Source organism: Larimichthys crocea, chromosome XII (assembly GCF_000972845.2).
Source record: "Larimichthys crocea isolate SSNF chromosome XII, L_crocea_2.0, whole genome shotgun sequence".
In the NCBI taxonomy this organism is placed as follows: Eukaryota; Metazoa; Chordata; class Actinopteri; family Sciaenidae; genus Larimichthys; species Larimichthys crocea.
The window spans coordinates 15,516,515-15,536,462 of record NC_040022.1 but is presented as its reverse complement, the minus strand read 5'-3'; the positions used below and the strand labels follow the sequence as shown (position 1 = coordinate 15,536,462).

Here is a 19,948-nt window from a genome sequence, read left to right as displayed (position 1 = left end):
TTAGTAAGCAAGCAGAAAGTCAAGATTCAGTAACAAATGTCACATTGTGTGTGCGTGTAGGAGCAGTGTATGCAGGAGGAGATCTTGTCCCTGAAACTCCGTATATCTGAGCAAGAAGAGGTTCTTAAAGGGACGATTCAAAGACTGAGGAGCACCAGCCGCACCAAGGAGAGCATGGAGCACTTCATCGTCAATCAGTGTAAGTGTTTCTAAGCATTTGTGTGCGTGTGAAAGAAAGAGGGGGAAGGTCAGGAGAATGACTCAAGGTCCTATTTCAATATCTTAAAAAAAGTTCAACGACTGAAATCAGTTGTTCTTGAGGGCGCAGACTGTGTGAGCACCTTTGCCGCAGCATGAAGTGCAAAAGGGTTGAGTGAAGGTGAATATAGGGTCAACGAACAATGAAGAATCAGCCCTCCAGTTAATCAGATTTTCATATTGTCGCATATTGTCGTAGAGCAGCACAACGCAAACACAAAGCACCACAAATCTGCAGCTAGAGGCAGATGGCGTTTGTGTTTTTTTAACAACTAATTAAACCATGGGGTCCAGAGTGTAAAAGAAAAAAAAAGTCGGAAGGATGAGTGTAAAACAAAAGACTTAATAAGGTATGAGAAGAGGAAGTGAGAAAGCGTCTCAGCAGACAGCATTGCATGTCCCTTCATGGAAGAGCCGAGAAATTCCAGGTTTGGGTTTGGACAGAAACAATAAACTATGTGATTTATCCCAGCCCTGAAAGGAAATGTGTTATTTTAACTTCTGCGATTTGCTTGTTATTGTACATTATGTAGCTCTATGTACAGTGTTGATAAGAATGTATCATCAGTGTGCGTTTGTAAGAACAAAAGAGATTTTTTTTTCTTTCTTGTTTTCTGCAGTGTCGAGGACTCGTGATGTGCTGAAGAAAGCAAGGACGAATTTAGAGGTAAGCTTTCTTCAGCTTAATTTGTCCTGGATAATGTAGACTATCTGTGTGCACACACTCCACAGATTCATTATTCAGTATTATGTGCATCAGTATTGTATGTTATTGTATGTTGTGATGTCCCCCGGTGTCCTTATCTTTAGTATTTACAATGTAAATTCATCACTTTCACTTGTTCTTTCGTCCTGCATTTGTCTCTCCTCACCTCTCCTCTCCTCCTTTAAACCCCCCAGAAGAATGAGCTGAGACTTTCTTCTCTAAGCTCCTCCTCTTGCTCTCCTTATGCTGGTAATCGTCTGACACCTTGTGATCTTGCAAATAGGTAGACGTTGTCCCAGACGCTGTATTTTAATCGCCTCACTGTAGCACTTTAGTCCTGCTGGTTTAAACTGCAGGTGTAAAAGTAAATGTTATGATGAGCCTGTGGTCTGGGGCAACTTTTACCTCCGTGTGGATTTGCTTTTTCTAACCGTGCTGCCATCACTGCTTTACCATCTTGTGTCACAGCGGGCTCCATCCTGGTGTAATTCACTTTATTTTTAGAGTTTTATGACATTTCGGCTTTATTAGAGAGAAAACATGGGAGATAATGGAGGTGATGTCATGCAAAAACTCTTGTCCTGAGTAGAAAACAAGCTGACCACACACGCACAACTCCATAAATGACTGTATGATACCACTCTCAGTCTAGATAAAGTGATTAAACGAGGCTAAAAGGAGATGTGTGTGTGGTCACCTTGTTTTCTACATGGTTATTCACCTTACATGGTGATCTTAAAATCCCACTACAGCTACACAGCTATTGTAAATAAGTGTATTATTTTAGGATGAATAGAGGTTTTAAAAAGTTGTGAGTTGTTCCTGACCCCACAACACTGACACCAAATTGCACACACACCCATTCACTAAGCCACCACTGCACTAAAGTGTTGTTTACTTCTACATGTACCCTGTATTAAGGTTGAATCTATTTTTAGCTCAGGGCCCCCATAGTTATCGCCAAAATAAATGCACTCTGCATAGTTTCCATTCTGTGTGTATGCTGTCACGGTGTTGCTAAAGGATGTACACACAGAAACATGTGACAGCTGAAAAAAAAAAAAAAAGTTTTACTGTTGCCCTTCAATCTCAGGATGGAGTGGTGTCATAAACACCCAGATTTATTTACACCACCAGACACGCAGCACGTAGACGAAATACAGCAAGTGTGTGTGTGTGTGTGTGTGTGTGTGTGTGTGTGTGTGTGTATGAGAATAAAGGACAGAGGATTTGAGTAACACCATTGCTTATTCTGTAATCACTCGCTCAGCTTTCATCTGCAAACAGTTGTATTTTAGTTGAGTTTTATTACAACTAACATTACGCACAGCAAACTACTTCTTGCTGAGGTGTTTTTTAAGGAATAGTTTAATATTTTTAGGGGGAAAAAATTATTCTATTATTTAAATTATATTTATTTCTTGCCACAAGGTAGATGAGAAGATTGATACCATTCTCATGTTTGTATGATAAATTTAAAGCTACCAGCGGAGACAGTTAGTCTGGCATAGCATAAAAACTGGAAACAGGGAGAAAAGACTAGCCTGGCTCTGTATGAAGGTTACAAGCCACACCTACCTGCACTCACTAATTCATTTTGGAATTACTGCATCCGAAAAAGAAATAATTGAGCATCTAACTTTCCCATAACTTGTCATTTTTACACTTGTTTGTACAGATCAAACAAACAAGAGTGTTAAGTCTCAGTTGGTGAGCTTAGGAGATGATATTAGGTGGATTTCTTAGATAATAATATCCTGGCTCTACCTTCGTATTTGTGTACAATCATGAGAGTATCATTCTTTTCTCTTCTAACTCTTGACAAGAAAGTTGTGAATAAGTGCCCCTTTAACATTTCACCTCGCCAGCACCTGTCAGTTTTATCTTCCTGTATAAGGATTGTTGAATAACTTGCATCTTGTTTCCTTTACTCCTAAACTAGCTGAGGACCCAGGAGGTGCTGCCAGAGAGCGGCCTGTTGATCGCAGTTTCCTGAAGACCAGCGCTGCTTCCGGAGCTGGAGCCAATCAACGTCCAACAGCGAGGAAGCGCAGCAGCGAATGCCTGCTTTAGACTTTTAAAGAACCAGCCTCAACGCCACCACCTCTGACCTCTATGCTGAAACAGCCAAGATACACCACCCCACCCCATTCTCCTTTCCAGCCCTCCACACCAGCCTTTCCTGTCCCACTCGCCCTCCGCCTTTACCTCCGTCCAGCCTTGAGAGTGCTTCCATCCGTCCCTCCTCCAGGCAACATGTGCACAGTATAATCTGCACCATGAGCCTTACGAAACTCCCTCCGCCCACTCACCAATTTCCTGTCACTCTCTACCCCCTCCCACCACATTTATTGTGTTTTTTGTCTTTGAGTGATACAGTCAGCAGTTTGCCTTGTCGTGTGTGTGACAGAAGAAAGGGTTTGAAATGTGCCTGGTGGTTTCGGTGATGTGCGTCCTACTGATGGAGCTGGTTGAAGATGCTCCTAGACACTGATCAGGTGTGTTTTCATGAAGGCATTTTGGTCTTAGTGGTTGTCAGTCTCTAAGAGCATCTTCTCCTGAGAGCCAGACAGCTTGTGGACAGAATAAATGTTCATGCATGTTTAATCGTGGCTTGTGAGAGGAATTCTGCACACATGTACACACATTACTGTACGTATATACAGTATGTGTGGTCAAAAAACGGCTCACTCAAAGACAAAACATCCTCAACTTTGACTGCCACAGAAATGCAAGTTTACTTCTTGTGGCACTTTTATTAACAAGATTTTTTTGCAAATGCAATGCAAAGAACAGTGACACCCACAATGTATCACAGTGGAGGAATGTAGAGGAAATAGGTGATCTCTTCTAAGTAGTCATGTACTAGCTATTATACGTATTTGTGGAGGAAGCTTATGAATGGTATGTCTGCCTTCAGCCAAGGGTTATGAATAGCAGAACAAGAGCCAGAGAAGTTCCATTTTAGTCACAGATCTCCTCTTTTAGTGCTTTTTTGGCATCGATCTACAGAATTTGAAGTACTGAATAAATCGGTTACAGCTAAGGTTAAGCTCAAGGCTTTGATCAATCTAATTGGTTATGATTTCTAAGCGGGATTTACATTAAGATATGTAAAGAAAAGAGGTTAAAGTGCTCAAATGGAACCAGGCTAAACGCGTATTCAAGCTCCTCTGTAGGAGTTCTCATACGAGCATGTGCAATAATGATTTTGTTTCTTGAATGATCATGCTGCACCGAGTTATTATTATTTCTTTGCTTGACACTGGATTATTAGTCACACTCACATAATAAAGTTAGGACACAATCAGTGTTACGATTGTGCGTTTTTGGAGTGTTGATGCATGACAGAGATTGTATATGGTAAAAAAAAAGCTATGGAACAGAGGATTGCCAATACTTGCCAAACTTTGAACTTTGAACTCTTCACTGTCACTTTGACTTGCCTTATCCATGCGAATGACAAACCCAGGTCTGATAAGACCGATGGGTATACCGAGGTGTCTTTTCTTCTGAGGGCCTCTAGAACCACAGAGATGGTAACCGTTAGACAGTTTATTTCGAATTGTGAGATGGAAATTAGCTCCTTTTTTGGACCAAAACTCATTAGAGTGGATTTTTCCCTCATGGCCATATGCTATTGTCTTTATGTTATGTCTCTTGGTTCAGGCCGTCTTAACATTCCCATGGCAATGGCAATAGATGATGCAAACTTTGGCAGGCTACTGGTGGGATCATTGTTCTTTAATTCACTCACTTACAATCAGTTCAACATTTAGTTTGGTGTGTTTTCTTGCTGTACATTTGCCATTTGAAGCTGTAAATATGCTGCCTTTCCTGTATGAATTTGACTTTTGTGAGAGTGTGTGTGTGTGCATGTGTGTGAGAAAAAACATCCAACATTTGCTTTTTGCAAAGTTGATTTTCTGGGTAGCTGTGCAATAGCTCTATATATTTTATTTTGATGTTAAACATCATTGTGTTACGAGTATGTTTGCTACATTCACCTCCTGCGATGTATGATTTATATGCAGTGTATGTTAGAGGATTATGTCACTTTGAATCAAGTAGTCACATAGGCTGTGTCTGATAAGAAATTACAAACTATGCCTTCATGATATCTAAGTCTCTGATCACAGTATCGTTCACCTATAACAAAGCTCTGATTAATGTTGCTTCGCTTGCCTTTAAATTTAGCTTGAGAGCTTCAATCTGCTCTCGGTGGTAGAAATGGCCTTGAACTAGCGCTTGTCTACCTGAGATTTGCCAAATTAGGTTTTGTTTGCGCTCAAGTCTTTAGAAAAAGACAAAAGTTGCCAAGTATTTCAATAGAGGTGAATAGTTTGATATTACCTTTTGAAATTAAAGTTAAAGGGAAAAGTTTTGAAGAATTGTCTACTGTAAAAAAAAAAGCAAAAGCCAATGACTGGAAAGATTGTGAATAAAGCACCTTGTTAGAGCGTAAACAAAGCCTTTTTGCTATTGTTGTTAAGAAGGGAATCAAACAGCTGTTTGAAACAATGTATTGTTGGTCCTGAGTTGCGTATGTATATAGCGCTATTTGATTGGTGCAGCTTTTATGTGATTGGAAAGCAGCTTTTTTCCGAGTTTGTGCATAATGAACTAGAACGCCGATACAGGACTCATATGGATCCTGTCTCTGATGACAGTTAACAGTGTGCTGTGTTGGCAAAAGTATTATCAATGAAAGATTTTGGAAAAGAATGAATAAAACACTTGAAAAGCTTGTGTGGTTTCCTTTTCTTGAATGTGTTGTTGATATTTGGATCCTAGTTAGCGTTAGTTTGTAACTTGGTTTCATTAAAGAGTAACTTAACACCAGGCTGTTGCACCTCTGGCCACACCCGAGTGATGTCACAATGTACTGCTGCACCCATGAGTCCACATCTACATCACTGTAGCATGGTTCCTCTTTAAAAAACTGTATTAGTAAATGTGATAGAAAGAAAAGTAAAGAGAAATGATTCATAGAAACCATGAGTGTCTATAGTGAAAATCAGCTACTTGCATGACAAAATCTGGAAATTTTATTCAATTTATCAGCTATTAAAAATGTTTAAATAAAATATTGTTACTCCAAACAAAATGTCCAACAACATATACAAGCATCAAGATAAAAACATATACTATCATATGTGTATGGGTTTAATAGACTAAACTGAATTTAACAAAGAACATACAAGTCTTTCACCCTGAATACAAAACACAGGCTTCTTACAAAAGACAGAAAGAAAAAAACCCAGACAAAGACAAGAATTAGGACGAGTGTGTCCTCTCTTTATTTGCAAACAAGTAAAACCTTGTACAGTGAATCATCACACTGGTTCTGCAAAGCATTTTAAAACATTCATGAAACCGTTGTAAAATTCAAGTTTTGATTTAAACCATAAAACACCACGTGGCGTACACACACTTTGTCCATTCTCCCTTATTATATCTGTATGTCTTAAAAACTCTTTGGACAAAACATAATGGCTAGGCTTGACATTCACGAAGTACTTTCAGCACATCTAGTTGAACACCAACAGGTATTATGAAAGCCCCTTTTATCAGTCTGTAGAGTGTATCAACTGTGGGTTTATATTGCACCGTACAGACACTTAAACAGCACAAAAATAACTTTCAAAGACACACCATACCTCAAAAAACAGATTATGTTAAATGTTTATACTGTAAATAACACACATGAGCAAACTTTGTACAATTTAATGTAACTATGTATCCTCATAGCCCTGTAAATTCATTACATTAATCTGAAAATGTGCCTCCGATCACATCTTGAGGTGTGTGCGGTCGATCTGCTTCTGAATGGATACCACACTCAGTAAATGTGTCACATCCTCACAAGTTGCAGACATTCAAGACATGCAAAGCAGCAAGTTGAAACTGTTTGGGTGTACGAGCCTTTTGTGTATCATTGTACATGTAACAGAACATTCTTATTTGATAAATAGAACTCAATATAGATACACACACATATTTAAAGCACTGCAAGTTCATCATATTTAAAAAAAAAAAAAAAAGAAAGAAAAGAAAAGCACAATTGGGTTCTATAGCCTAGAGAAGTTACAGTACAAGAGTTGTCTGCTGCATAGTTAAAAGCTTATATCAAAACTCCTGCTCACAGGACGCTAAAGTGCTCACAAAATTCAAGATAAAGGCAACAGCAGAATGAAACATAGACCTTTAACCACCTTCCCCCTTCTGGGGAGTGGACTGAAACATACAAGCACTCCATCTTTCGTGACCATTTCATTAACAAAACTGCAATCTTGGACTTGTTTAGTCTATGTTGTGGATTCCACTGAATAATGGCTGAACTGTGAGAAATTCAACGTAACATATACTTACTGACAAAATAAGATGTTGTTAACTGCTGCCTCATGTTTGTGAGTCCGTCTTGATTCTCTTTCACGGCAGGTTATTGCACTTCATGTTCAAGCAATGCTAAGTCTGCTGCTCTCTAACTTTAGGCCAGGTTAAGTCATTATCTTATTCTGCACGCTCTTACTATTAATGTCGTCACGTCAATTAGTTAAAAACTTAATTCAACCAGTTAAAGGACATGATGACACAAAACATCAAACCGTTGATCCACATCAGTCACTTTCAAGAGAGAATTATGTTTTCCACACAGACATGCATATATTCACAGGGTGCAGCAAACACTTGAATACACACAGTGAATTAGTTAGTCTCTTATCTGTCTGCAGATGTCACAGGTTTAAAAAAAAGAAGAAGAAAAAAAAGTATGGGTCTCATCTCCTTCCGACACCTTCCACTCACACTTCACTACTTTTGTTCAGAGCCCTATGTAGACAGAAGTGCAACCTTTGAAAAAACCAAGCCACAGTAACAGCCACTGGCCTTTTAGCTCGCCTGTAAACTTGTTTCAGTGCAAGATTTGGCTAAACGTGATGATACCAAAAAAAAAAAAAAAGATTAATCAGCAGAATGCAAACATGCTGCTCTCTAAAAAGCACTGTGTAGAAGTCGAGGCTTAGATGGGCTTGTAAAGCAGAGAGGTGACGTATTTCTTCTTGTACCTGTGAGTCGCACTTAGCACCATCACTCCATCCTACACAGACACAAACACAAAATGAAGGCAAGCTGCCATTAGCAGGCTCCAAACTCACGGAGATGCTTAAATTTATGAAACTGACGGCTGATCCACACAGAGTGACCGGAAATAATGAAAATATGATTTTCAATAATCATAGAAAAATATATCTTGCCACTAAAGGTGTCTTACTGCATTATTGGCATATTTAGCACAGATTAAGACACATTAGCTGTCTGATGTCTGAACAATCAGATTTACTGACTCAATGCTGACGGAGATTCAAAACACCTCCACCAAATTGGGAAATCTAGGGGGGGTGTGGGTGCTCTCCCATAATGTACTATCCTCTATGAGTATGATATTTCATGAGGTGCCAGTCACATCTGGATAAAGGTGAAAAGCATTTCAGGTGTTTACCTACCTTTATCGAGAGAGCGTAAAGGTGGTTTAGCATGACATGGTTGGGTTCAGGTAGCAGAGCTGGGTCACACTGTAAAGAGAGAGGAAGAGGAAAACTTACAAACCACAGTACCGACAACAACAAAGACAAAATCAAATCAAGGTGTAAAGGTGGAGGAGACACTGACGGATATATTGGTGTCCTTGTTGAGAATGACTTGAAGGAGGTGAGGGGGGAGTATAGGTGGGGCTTTGAAATGCTCCTCAGGTCTGAAGATGTACTGCTCCTGCCCATATGGACCTGGAGGGGAGCTGGACAGATCTGCAAACACACAACAGCCCCAATTACAATACTGACAAGTCCCACCTTTACCACTGACCAATCTGTCACCAAAATTTACCAGAACAAGTAATAATGTTTGACCAATCAGCAGTGAGATTGCACAGTTTCTAAGACTACTCAAATAAATGTGATTCCACGTCTGTCTATAGATTCTGTATTGACATACAACAAAGTGGTACCTATTGTTGTTAACTGTTTAACAGGTTTATTAAAATCAAAAAACAGTATAAAAAAAGTGCAAGAACATTGTGGACAGGAGCTGACCTGATGTGTCTGAGCACTCGAGAGAGTCAACCTGCAGAGCGTCAAACACCTCAAAGTCTGACTTCTTCACCTGGATCAAGTTGTTGATGGTGCCGAGCTGGCTGGTTACAACTGGCTGCAAGAGAAACAAATGTGCCAAGAGGTAACGATGAAGCGTTGTCATAATTATTATTTATAAACGCAGATGTCTGTATGTTTTTTTTTCTGTGCTCCATGACAATGAAACCAAAAACACTGACAATACAAATCAGCACATCAACAGGTGATATTTAAATGTAAATTTCTTAATTATGTATTTTAAAACGTCTAAAGATTCCTTTGATGTTTATTCATAACATTTGTTTGAGATTAATAATCCATGTACAATAAAAAATCTGTACTATCAACTATCTACTATCTATCTACTTTTAAACAAAAACTGATGTACCTCTGATGCATCGTGGACCCACTGTCCATCTACAAAAAACTTGTACTGGTGCTCTCCCTCTGGCAGGTCCAGGATCGCTACGAAGTCATTATGGCTTTGGAGAAAATAAAAGAAAGCGTATTTATGCAATACTGGAGCTAATAAACTGATATAATTTTATTCAACCGTGAGAGTAAGAATGACATGTATAGCACCTGAACACAAAACAAATCTCTTACCTCTTGTTTAGTGGTATCTTTGTGCTCCAGTTATTAAAGGAACCAGCTATGTAGACCTCTTTTCCCCCTCCGGCCCAGCGGATGACTGTGGGTCGAGCTTGAGGACCAGTTTTTACCAAGTCATCTAAATCTGGGGTGAATTCTTTGTCTCCCAAAACCTGAGAAGCAGTTAATTGTTATTTCATCTATAAGCTGGTCTCATGATAGATCTATCCAACAAAAAGCAAAGAAATCAGGTATTCTTGCAGAATAAACAAGATTTCTGTCATTTGCAGCAGTACCTTGGACTCTGGCCCATGGGTGTTGAAGATGTTGGGGTCATCTGTGCTGTCCACCATCTTGCTGCTGGGTTCATGGTCTTTCTGACTGCCACTGCTGTCTGAGCGGTGGGCCTTGACTCCATGGCGATCTCCAGCCACCCGGTCACTTGTATTGCCCATAATGCCTCACTATTTACAACGGTACTGAAAAGAAAAGACAAATAGATTTGTAATAATGATACATTTTCTTTCTAAGTACTCAAAGACATCCACAACACAATGACAGAAATGGACAATATTTAATAAATAAATAAACAAAGGGAAAAATATATATATATATATATAATTAAAAAGTAAACAACGTCTTGGGATTAAAAGTAAATCCTGTGACATTGTACCAAGTAAGAATAAAGACAAAAATTCTCTTAGTGTGAACTTTAAGTCACCCAGCCAGGAGGACGCTAATGAAGAGCCAGATGACTTTCACAACATTAATATCCTCCTACGTGCCAGATGGGAAGAGAAAGCAATAACGTCTGCTTCTTCTGCACACAGGTTTGGAATCTCAGAGACCCTGAAGATGGCAATGTAGGGACATTGGTTTAAAAAAAAAAGATGCCCCAGAAGGTTTGTAATTTGGAGCAAAAATCAGTGATAGCATTTTTCTTTTGCAATTTTTGTCAGGGATTTGAAGGTGGGTAGCTCAGTACAGTCACGGATATGTTGGAGGATTCGGGAGGACGGGGTGATGTGGTCACAGATGTAGCCGCAGAGTTCTGGATGTATGTAAATGTATTTAAAGCTTTTGAAAGGCGTGTCATTGAGGATGCTGTTGCAATAGACTATTTAAATTACTAATACAAGTACGAGTCCATTTGTATCTTCTTATATGCTTGAGTACAAAACAAAGAATTCAGATTTTATTGTAATCTAGCAATTCAGAAACTACAAACAGGTGAAAATGACTGAGCCTGAACAAAACTATGGCTTGTGTTACATTCATGTACCTTTTATAAAACGTGTAAAGGTGATAAGGAGCAACCACAATGTCAACAAACCCACCAATGAACAAGTTTAACGTGCTCTTGACAAGAGATTACAAATAACACATCAATAATATCCAGTATGTAGGTTATCACTGAATAAAAGGCACAGTATGTGCCACATTTACAGATGTTAACACATATTTAACATACATTAAATGCACCCAGTGTGGCCCGTGAGGCTAAAAGACTTGTCGCCAGTCTAACTGTGAAGCTGGACTCGCTGCAACACAACAGACTTCACGTTAATACACCAGCTAACGCTACTGAACGAGCAACAGGTTGTAATTTCACAATCTAGCTGAATAACAGGTACAAATACAGCATAATTTGAAGGCAGTGAGTTCAGCTAAGCTCGTTAGCTCTAACCTGCCATGGTCTCCCCTCTGACAGTCAGCTGTGTCCGCCTCAGGAGAATATTTTTAGCCGCTCGCAGTTAGCCTGCTGTCATGTTCTACAACTAGCTGCCTAGCAACCCGTTCGTCCTATTCACGACGTCGGTCATCAGTAGCTATGACAACAGCGCAAAAAACTTCACCGTGTAGCAGCGACAAAGCAGCCAAAACTCACCAAAACTCACCGAAACCAGCTGGTGTTACCGTGAAGTTTGTTTACAGCGTCTTCTGTCAACTGCAGCGCGATGGTGGCCCAGCTACGGAGTGCGGCGAGGACAAAATGGACCCATCGCCTATTCGCCTAACATGGTAAATATTTGTAGGAGTGTACACGTGTAATACAGACACGGTGACATTATATAGTAGTGACTGTATGTACGTGACTCAGTGTAAACTGGATATGTGTCATTTAAATTCTGTCTGGCAACAGCAGAGCAATGTACTTGTGTGACTTTAGAGTATTTTGGGAGTGCTGTGTTGACTGTCTAAATATTATAATATTAATGAGCATTTTTTATTCTTTTTAGTGCCCAGATGTTAAATGCCACCTTTCTCACAGCAGCCATTTTGACATGAAATAATATAGTAAACACAGGTGTCACCAATGATACTAACTAAGGTCCCATTATACTTTTATTAACAATTACATTGTGCCACTGCACCTTATCTACATATTTATCTTGTGTTTTTTAAGTGTCCTTGTCCCATTCTGTGTTTTATTTTTTATTTTATTTTTTCTACCTCAGTATTTTATTCTATTATTTAAAAAAAATGTATCACGAAATACTGGACTGCTATGACGACCTAATTTTCCTTCAGGGATTAATAAAGTCATCTATCTATCTATCTATCTATCTATCTATCTATCTATCTATCTATCTATCTATCTATCTATCTATCTATCTATTCCATTCAGGTCAAACAGTGTCAGGGTGCAAGGGTGAAAGTCTCTGCTGCAATAAATGTAACAGAACCTTCATTATTATCTTTGGAAACACCCGATTTGACCCTACTATATCATATGATCATATGAAAATGGCTGCATAAGTAGTATTATACTGCACAAACTTTCCCAGCTAGTAAATCAGTCAGCCCCTTTGTTACAAGGATTGTGATATAATCTTCATTTGGCAATCTTCATTTGGTGGATATTTCTCTTGATCTTGAGTAAAAAATCCTTCACACATTTCTAGACTCATTTGTAGGATCAGAGCAAATTCAAACAATTTTGAGAACCTGAAATTGACATGGTAACCAAAATACTCTATACCACTTGTTCACAACCTTTTTGTCTGACGACCCCTTAAAAACAAACTGAGTCTTCATATGATTCCTCATCTGTTTGTACATGTAGGTTGTAAGCAGATCAACTATTTTTTCTTTCCAGTAATGTTTCATGACCCTGACCCCCATTTGGGACCCACTGCTCTATCCCAAAGCCAGCAAAGCAAATCAAAAATACAAAGGTGATGAAATCATTTCATTGGTCCACTGTGTCTGTATCTCGTCTGCTTTGTCACAGTATCTCTATCATTTATTTCTGCCCACTAAACTTTAAAATGAACTGACACACACCAGAAAATAAAATCTCAGGTTTGCATGGAAAAAGGTCCATGTGTTTTCTCTTTATTAAACACTAGGTGAAGCTGTTAACACATCCCTTAGTGATCTTCAAACCAATGATCGCCACTATCAATTAATGTCACTGAATTATTGTTCTTGAGAAAGCCTTACAGACCATTTTTAAACTTCATATGAAGTTTCCACATGTTCCGGTTAACAGCAATGAAATCAAGGCCGTTTTTAGTCTCTTAACACCCATATTAATATAACTTAAGATAGATAGATAAAATGCAGATTGTCATCTTACATGGAAGATAAAGATGTCCCATCGCAGGGTCATGTGGAAGAATAAGTAACAAAATGTTCAACATAAAAGCATCCTGTTGTGAGTGTGTATGTGTGTGTTTTTGGGGTGGAGGTTTTGGTGTGTTGAAATGATATGATACAAGACAAATAACAAGACAGAAGTATTTCAATGTGTTACTTTGTAGTAACCATCATCAAAACCTATAAATAACCATAACTGAGAACAGGTATAAAGTACATAAATACAGTGTATAAAGCAAAAAATCTGCTGATGTCAGAAAGTTCACATCGAGTGGCTATAAGGCACATGTAAATAACACAGAAAGTGGAATTAGTGATTTTCACATTGCACAACAAGTGTGTGTCTTCACACGCACGCAGTATTCCAGTGTTAACAAGTTATTGATTTTTTTCAGGACCAGTTAATTTTAGTTGACAGCTGCTGACTGGGGCTGAGGTCACTTTCAGGTGTTTACAACTAAGAAAAGTGTTGAATTACCTCTGAAGTGTGTGGACTTAACATTTACCCCTTTGCATTGTTTTTTCATTCCTCATGCTCACAATAAGACTAGTAACTTGTACGAAGCTACAAGCTCCACCTTTCTCTAAAGAAAATAGTTATTTTGTTACTAAAAAGCACAACAGTAAGTCCCATTGAGCTACCATTTTGGCTTGATCACAGTTACAGTAGGAGGACTTTAACAACCCATTGTGTCCTATTATATTTTCTACTTTTTATGCATGTATCCATGTACAGTAGTATGTTTGTGTCCAGACATTGTATAAATGAAAAATTAAGATAAGAGGACAAGAATGAAAGCATGCTCACTACAACTGATAAACGCCTTAGCTACTGACAGACGGTCCTTAGCGGGGTACCAACTTATGTGTCAGCTGGTGGAAGTCATGCTCTGTATGTTTCGTGTCTGTTTGTTTTCTTAGGAGTTATTTCAGGCAATTAGTCATTAAATATTCTTTGTTTTTCATTCACTTGAAGCATCATTTTCTGGCTTAGATTCCTAAGCCGGTCTTCATGTACTCGTAAACCACATAACTGATGCTGACAGCAGGAATGACTTTCATAAAGTTTGGCAGGATGCCCCGGTAGAGTCCGAAAAAGCCATCTTTGGCTACAATCTTCTTCACCAGACTCGTCATGGAGGGCTGGTCTGACGCATCCAGAGACGCTGGAGACCAAATGAAAGTTAGAGAGGGAGGTGCATTTAAAGCACGCTTCTTATTCGTAAGGCAACTATACTGGGCAACAGTTGCAGAAATGAAACTACTGATTATACAATATCACATATACATATACATATATATATATATATATATATCGTAAACCACACAGGGATGTCTGTCTTCATCACAGCCCACTAATTCAAGTGTATGTTTACAGAAAATATTGGGATACCCTTTAAAGAGCTTTGTCATCACATACACATCCTGCCTGCCATTAAAGATGTTAGTAACTGTGTAATTATTTGCCATGTAAGTTTACCTTGTGCCTGCATCCGTGTGCGCACAAGTGCGAGTGGATAGCTGGCCAGCTGGCCACAGGTACTAGAGATGGTCCCGCAGGCCACCAACACCAGAACTCCAGGGTTAGCTGAATCTTTGGTGTGATATGACAACCAGGCATTCTTTAGACTCTGAGACACAGCAGGGAAAAAGTGACAGGGCATTAGGAAAAAAAACTACTGTACATTAACATAATACAAAAAGTGATTTTTCTGATTGAGTGGTTTAATCACGCATACTAATGAGCTAATTTAACAAAGTGCACTCTGTTGTGAAATATCACCAAAGGAGCTGAATACACCACAAAGCCCACATACCTCATAAACAGCGAGGTCTATCCCAGCATAGGGAATGATGCCCACTAAATTTGGAACGTAGCCTTTGTAAAAAGCCTTTACACCCTCTTTCCTCAGGATCTTCTTGGCACAATCAAACATTCCTGAATACTGGCCAGTTTTCCTCAGGGTGAGTCTAGTTTTTAAAACCTTAAAGAGAGAAATTTCAAAAAACATGTGGCATTTTGACATTTGGTGAGAAAAGATCTGACTTCAGTCAGTACAACAATCAGTACAATAGCTGTTTTACCTCCATTGGGTAGATGGCTGTCTGTGCTGTTGCTCCAGCCAGAGAGCCAGCCATAAACCTCTTGTGTGTCTCAATCTTCTTGCCTTCTGACGATAACAACTTCTTATACTACAGAAAACACACAAAATGGCAAGAAAATAAACATGACTTCCAAATATTTGTAATGTTATAAAACTGCGACGAATGGCATGCAGTTTAGAGCTTACTTGTTCATATGCCATGAATTTGATTGCAGTCTCAGGTGCAATCTTTAAAACATTGATCCCGTTCCCCCTCCACAGAGAAGTCAGACCTCCCTCTATGATCATCTGCTTGAAACCGCCTACCAGGCTTATCCTGTTTGTCTTAGAGGAGTGAACCTACAGTACAAATAAAATTTGCAGGACAGTTTAACACACATTTATTTATTAAATGAAAGAAGACACATGTCCATAATCCTCACCTGCATGAAGACTTTCATTCTGTCCAGAGGGGCAGTACCGGTGCGAGAGACGGCTCCTGCCACTGCACCTGCAGAAAGCTGCTTCCACCAGCCGCCTGAGCTCTTCTCCTCTTCTGTGAATTCATCTGGGATGGCAAGACTGTCACCTATGTCCAGCACCTAGTGATTACATAAACAAATGTATTCATTGTGGCTTTGAGAATGTATATCTCAAAAGGAAGTCAAATGCCACAAGCACTTCTCCTTTTGGAGTATATTTTCACAGTGATGCAGCAACACTTGCCACATTATTATTTGTACAGTGTAAAGAGGACGTTTCCAAAACCTTGAACGTTTCAGTGAACATATTAGTAGAGTAACATGCTCTTTTTCACTGTTTATTTAGTGAAACTGGTTCAAATAAAAGGCTCTGCATGCACTGTTTTCTTGACAAACAAACAATGAATTGAGCTCCTTGTCCTTTAGCTCGTAGTGCTTGTGAAATCATAATCGTTGAACCGAATAAACCCTCGTCTTGCATGCTTTAGCTGTTTCAGATAAACATGTCCAATGTTTTTCCAAAAGCATAAAAGGTGTCTATTAGTGCTGAACATGGTGCGGTGGCAATTTAATGCAACTCTGCAGGGCTTATGTAGTTAGCTGTGCACCCTGCAGTCACTACTGTGACACGAGTATGGTATGAGAATGCAGTTCAGTCTGGTTTCGTTATTTATGACACCACAAATGTGCAACATTCAGATGCAGAAGAGAGGCACTATTTTGCTCATGGTGGAGCAAATACCTCGTAAATGACGTCTTTATTTGCACTAAGGAGAGGTGGAGGAGCATGCTGTGACCTAATTATGTTGGGACAGTCTAGTCTTTCAAAGCTGCTGCCAAAATATTGGCTGCAGAGAAAATCCATAATATCCAACACAAGAGGGCTAGACGACACACGTGATTTATCTCACTGCAGTTGTGCCTGTATTCATCTGCAGAGCATGTTTGTTTGTGTGTATACATCCCGTACCGAGGAGTGTTTCCAGTAGCGTATGATCTCTTCCAGGTTCTGTGCTGGGTGTAACAGGAAGTGTTCTCTCCACTCGTTCCAGTCCACCATCATGGTCCCATCAATGTCCATGCTAAGAAAAAAAAGGAAACATCTTAACCAATGAACTATGGACTTCACTTGTAATAAGCAAATGTGACCCAGATAAAGGCGCATTATAAATAGAAGGAGTAGAAAGCAACATGCACAGCACTTCCTTGACCTCTTTTATGTTGAGAAAACGTCTTGTGACTTAAATGCTGACCCTAAATAAATCAATGCAGAGGGGATAGGTACATGTCTGTAAATAGGAACACGTGACAGCTGACAGAAGTGGAGGTCAAACCTCTGTAATATTTTCAGTGCATCCTCTCTGTTGACATCCATGCCCAGCTCTGCGAGGGACTGCTGGATCTCTGAGGCATCAATGCGTCCTGACAAGACATAAAATAAAAAATGTCAAACATGCTGCAGTATAAACAGTTGACTGGTGGTTTTGTAAACATTCACTAGTAAAATGTCATTATGTGTGAACACTGGGGCCAAGTATTTTTAAACTCCTGCAGCCCTCATCTCTCACCATCATTGTTTCTGTCCAGACTCTTGAATGTCAGCCGCAGCTTCTTCTCGTGATCTTTCAGATATTTGGAGAACTCGTTGAAGTCAAGACTCCCGTCTTTGTTTTGGTCACCAGATGACACAATTTTCTGCAGAGATGAGATCAAATCTAATGGTTCAGTTGCTCACTTGGGTGAACCACACACACACACACACACACACACACACACACACACACACACACACACACACACAAACACAAACACACAAACAAACAAACAGGCAGCCACATAATTACACTATTCAGGAACCTTATGCAAAACGAAAGCCAACAGGCCAAGCCCTGAAACTCATGTTCTTACAACCCACCCATGACTCTCGGGATTACCTGTGCAGCTCCCTGGCGGAATATCCCCATCGCTTTAAGGCCCGCTCGTAATTCAGCAACGTCCACCTTCCCATCTTTATTGGTATCAAGCCTCTCGAATAGGTCCTGATATGAACGCTGACTGTCGGCATCCCAGCACCGAGCATTTGGTAGTAAAAACGTCCGTAACATCTGATACATTATAGCGCTAATGTGGAAGCAATACGAGTCGTCCTGCAGTCAGGATGTGATTATTAATCCATGTTGAAGATTATTCATGAAACCTGCAAAAATCCATACATGAGCTCGTAGTTAACAACGAAGATCAGGCTTTATAGTTACTTTGTTTTGCAGACTGCTCCATGCAAACGTGTACTCCGGAGTGTTTCAGGGGGAACTGCAGCAACCGAGGGCGGAGCAACGAAGGCGACGTAGCAACTCGTTGTTTTCTACGGAAAAGCAGGAAAGCTGGTAAAAAAAAAAGAAGTGGTGTGATAAATAATCCCCGGATTAAACCGTATGCATAATCCGGATTGTGATTCTAATAGTGCACTTTCTCATCTGTTTTAGCACCCTTGTTTCGTGTGTTGCGTGATGTGTTTTACAGATGAAACGTAATCTCTTCATCTTGCAGGACGTGTCAGAGAAACACACGGAGTAGTATTTCCTACAGCGCAGCGCCGCTGCTCGCCACTAGATGGCGGTGTTTCTTCAAACAGAGGGTGGCGCACAAGGAGAAGAGTCAGGGGTCAGACACTGAGCCCCTCAAATAAAAACTATAGATTTATTCATTTTAGAGGTCCACTGTGTAAGATAGAACATTTATTCTATATATTTATTCTATCGATTCTAAGTATTTATTATTATGTTTTTACTAGTGTATAATAAGACAAAATAAGACCCTTTATATCTACAACGAGAGAAGTCCTCTTCCAGGGAGTCCATTTTTGTACAGGGGCTAAACAGACAAACCAAACACTGATCTAGATATGGCCTTTTGCCTTTTTATGTGATATTTGCAGCCAGAGTTTTTCCTACATGCATGGAAGGAGAGGGTGAGGCCTGGGAGAGTATACAAATTGCATCCAGATGAATACTTAGGTGCCTCTAAATCCTGTACTGTACACTGGACCTTTAAGTTACACAGTCTTGTAGCCTACCATTTAAAGGCACTTGTTAGTTGCTGTTAAAGGCAACACTGGGTGAACTAAGCACTACTTTAGTTGGTGTGATGTATTAATCCATATAAGTAGTGAAATGAAAGAAAAGTGCCTTTAACTTTGCTACATTTATCTACAGATGCTATGTATCAGAAAATGTATGAACAGTTATACCTTAAGATCAAATTACCCAGCAGTATATAAAGTGGATAAAACTTAACAAGCTGCAAAATGAAAATGCTGCTTACATGTTTATACATCAGTAATAATAATTAATTAATTCATATAATCTGTACATGACACTACAGAAAGGACAATTCTGTTGGTATTTTAGCCACGTGTTTCTAATAATTCGCCTGACTTTTAAGGAAATTATATAATGCAATATACTTTCACTTTTGATTGAAATTGAAACGAAGTGTGGTGCTGCTACTTTCACTTAGGTAGATGATCTGAATACTTCTTCAACCACTGTTTAGACATAAATAAAAATATTTAGCAAAATAAATGACATATAAAATTCTGATTATATTCTTGCTGAATGGCTTCGGCATCATCTTTGGCAGTGGAAACAGCTTCCACCTACAAGTTCACTTTAAATGCCATCTTTCTACTTCCAAATCTTTTCAGACTGAGGATTTTTTATATGTACAGTGTTATTTCAGTCTTATTAGTTTTTGTTTATTTTTCTTTAATTAGTTAATTAGTTGAATTTGCCTTCTTAATGCCTCTGACACCATCAGTTGTGTTGTTCAGAGGTATTGTTGGCACAAAGTAAATAGCTCTATTCGACTACTGTAGTAATCCATATTATGACAAAAAACACTCAACTAAGTAAAGAGAAACAACACTCCATCATTATTTTAAGACACAGCGTTCACTGTGTCTTAAAATAATGACTGATCAATAATCATTGTTCAGTCAGTCATTCGGAAAAAAGTACAATGGATGTGTCAGTGCAATTGCACAACATCCAACACCCTGATGAAACTGGTTCTCATGAGGACAGAGTGAAGGAAAAG

At 39.3% G+C, this 19,948-nt stretch overlaps 3 protein-coding genes across 13 annotated transcripts in view; 1 reads left to right on the top strand and 2 right to left on the bottom strand.

Annotated features, from left to right (window-relative positions):
- Nucleotides 1-5,713, top strand: part of LOC104924835 (myomegalin) — a 42,678-nt gene extending 36,965 nt beyond the window's left edge. For 7 of the 8 annotated variants that reach the window (XM_027285014.1, XM_027285013.1, XM_027285011.1 and 4 more), the window contains 4 exons: nt 61-199; nt 879-925; nt 1,159-1,213; nt 2,907-5,713. In XM_027285014.1, coding sequence (XP_027140815.1) covers nt 61-199; nt 879-925; nt 1,159-1,213; nt 2,907-3,037 — 372 coding nt within the window. In that variant the 3' untranslated portion in view covers nt 3,038-5,713. The remainder of the gene's footprint in view (nt 1-60; nt 200-878; nt 926-1,158; nt 1,214-2,906) is intronic. The other variant, XM_027285012.1, reaches the window with a different exon arrangement.
- A 528-nt stretch (nt 5,714-6,241) lies between these two features.
- prkab2 (protein kinase, AMP-activated, beta 2 non-catalytic subunit) lies at nt 6,242-11,717 on the bottom strand. 4 transcript variants are annotated; one of them, XM_010738301.3, is made up of 8 exons: nt 11,583-11,717; nt 9,981-10,163; nt 9,700-9,857; nt 9,482-9,575; nt 9,055-9,169; nt 8,636-8,769; nt 8,470-8,538; nt 6,242-8,063 (listed from the first exon to the last, which is right to left on the bottom strand). In XM_010738301.3, the coding sequence occupies exons 2-8, from the start codon at nt 10,137-10,139 to the stop codon at nt 7,986-7,988; spliced, it is 807 nt and encodes a 268-aa protein (XP_010736603.2). In that variant the 5' UTR covers nt 10,140-10,163; nt 11,583-11,717; the 3' UTR covers nt 6,242-7,985. The 4 variants fall into 4 exon arrangements, with proteins under 4 accessions (XP_010736603.2, XP_019117831.1, XP_027141258.1 ...); XM_019262286.2 differs by lacking the exon at nt 11,583-11,717 and adding an exon at nt 11,372-11,521; XM_027285457.1 differs by lacking the exon at nt 11,583-11,717 and adding an exon at nt 11,156-11,209.
- A 1,121-nt stretch (nt 11,718-12,838) lies between these two features.
- Nucleotides 12,839-18,000, bottom strand: LOC104924833 (calcium-binding mitochondrial carrier protein SCaMC-1). The gene is made up of 10 exons (XM_010738299.3): nt 17,788-18,000; nt 17,422-17,548; nt 17,188-17,275; nt 16,824-16,935; nt 15,815-15,973; nt 15,579-15,731; nt 15,373-15,480; nt 15,105-15,272; nt 14,768-14,918; nt 12,839-14,453 (listed from the first exon to the last, which is right to left on the bottom strand). Exons 1-10 carry the CDS (start codon nt 17,965-17,967, stop codon nt 14,278-14,280), a joined length of 1,422 nt encoding a protein of 473 aa, XP_010736601.1. The 5' UTR covers nt 17,968-18,000; the 3' UTR covers nt 12,839-14,277.
- Between the last annotated feature and the right edge of the window lie 1,948 nt (nt 18,001-19,948).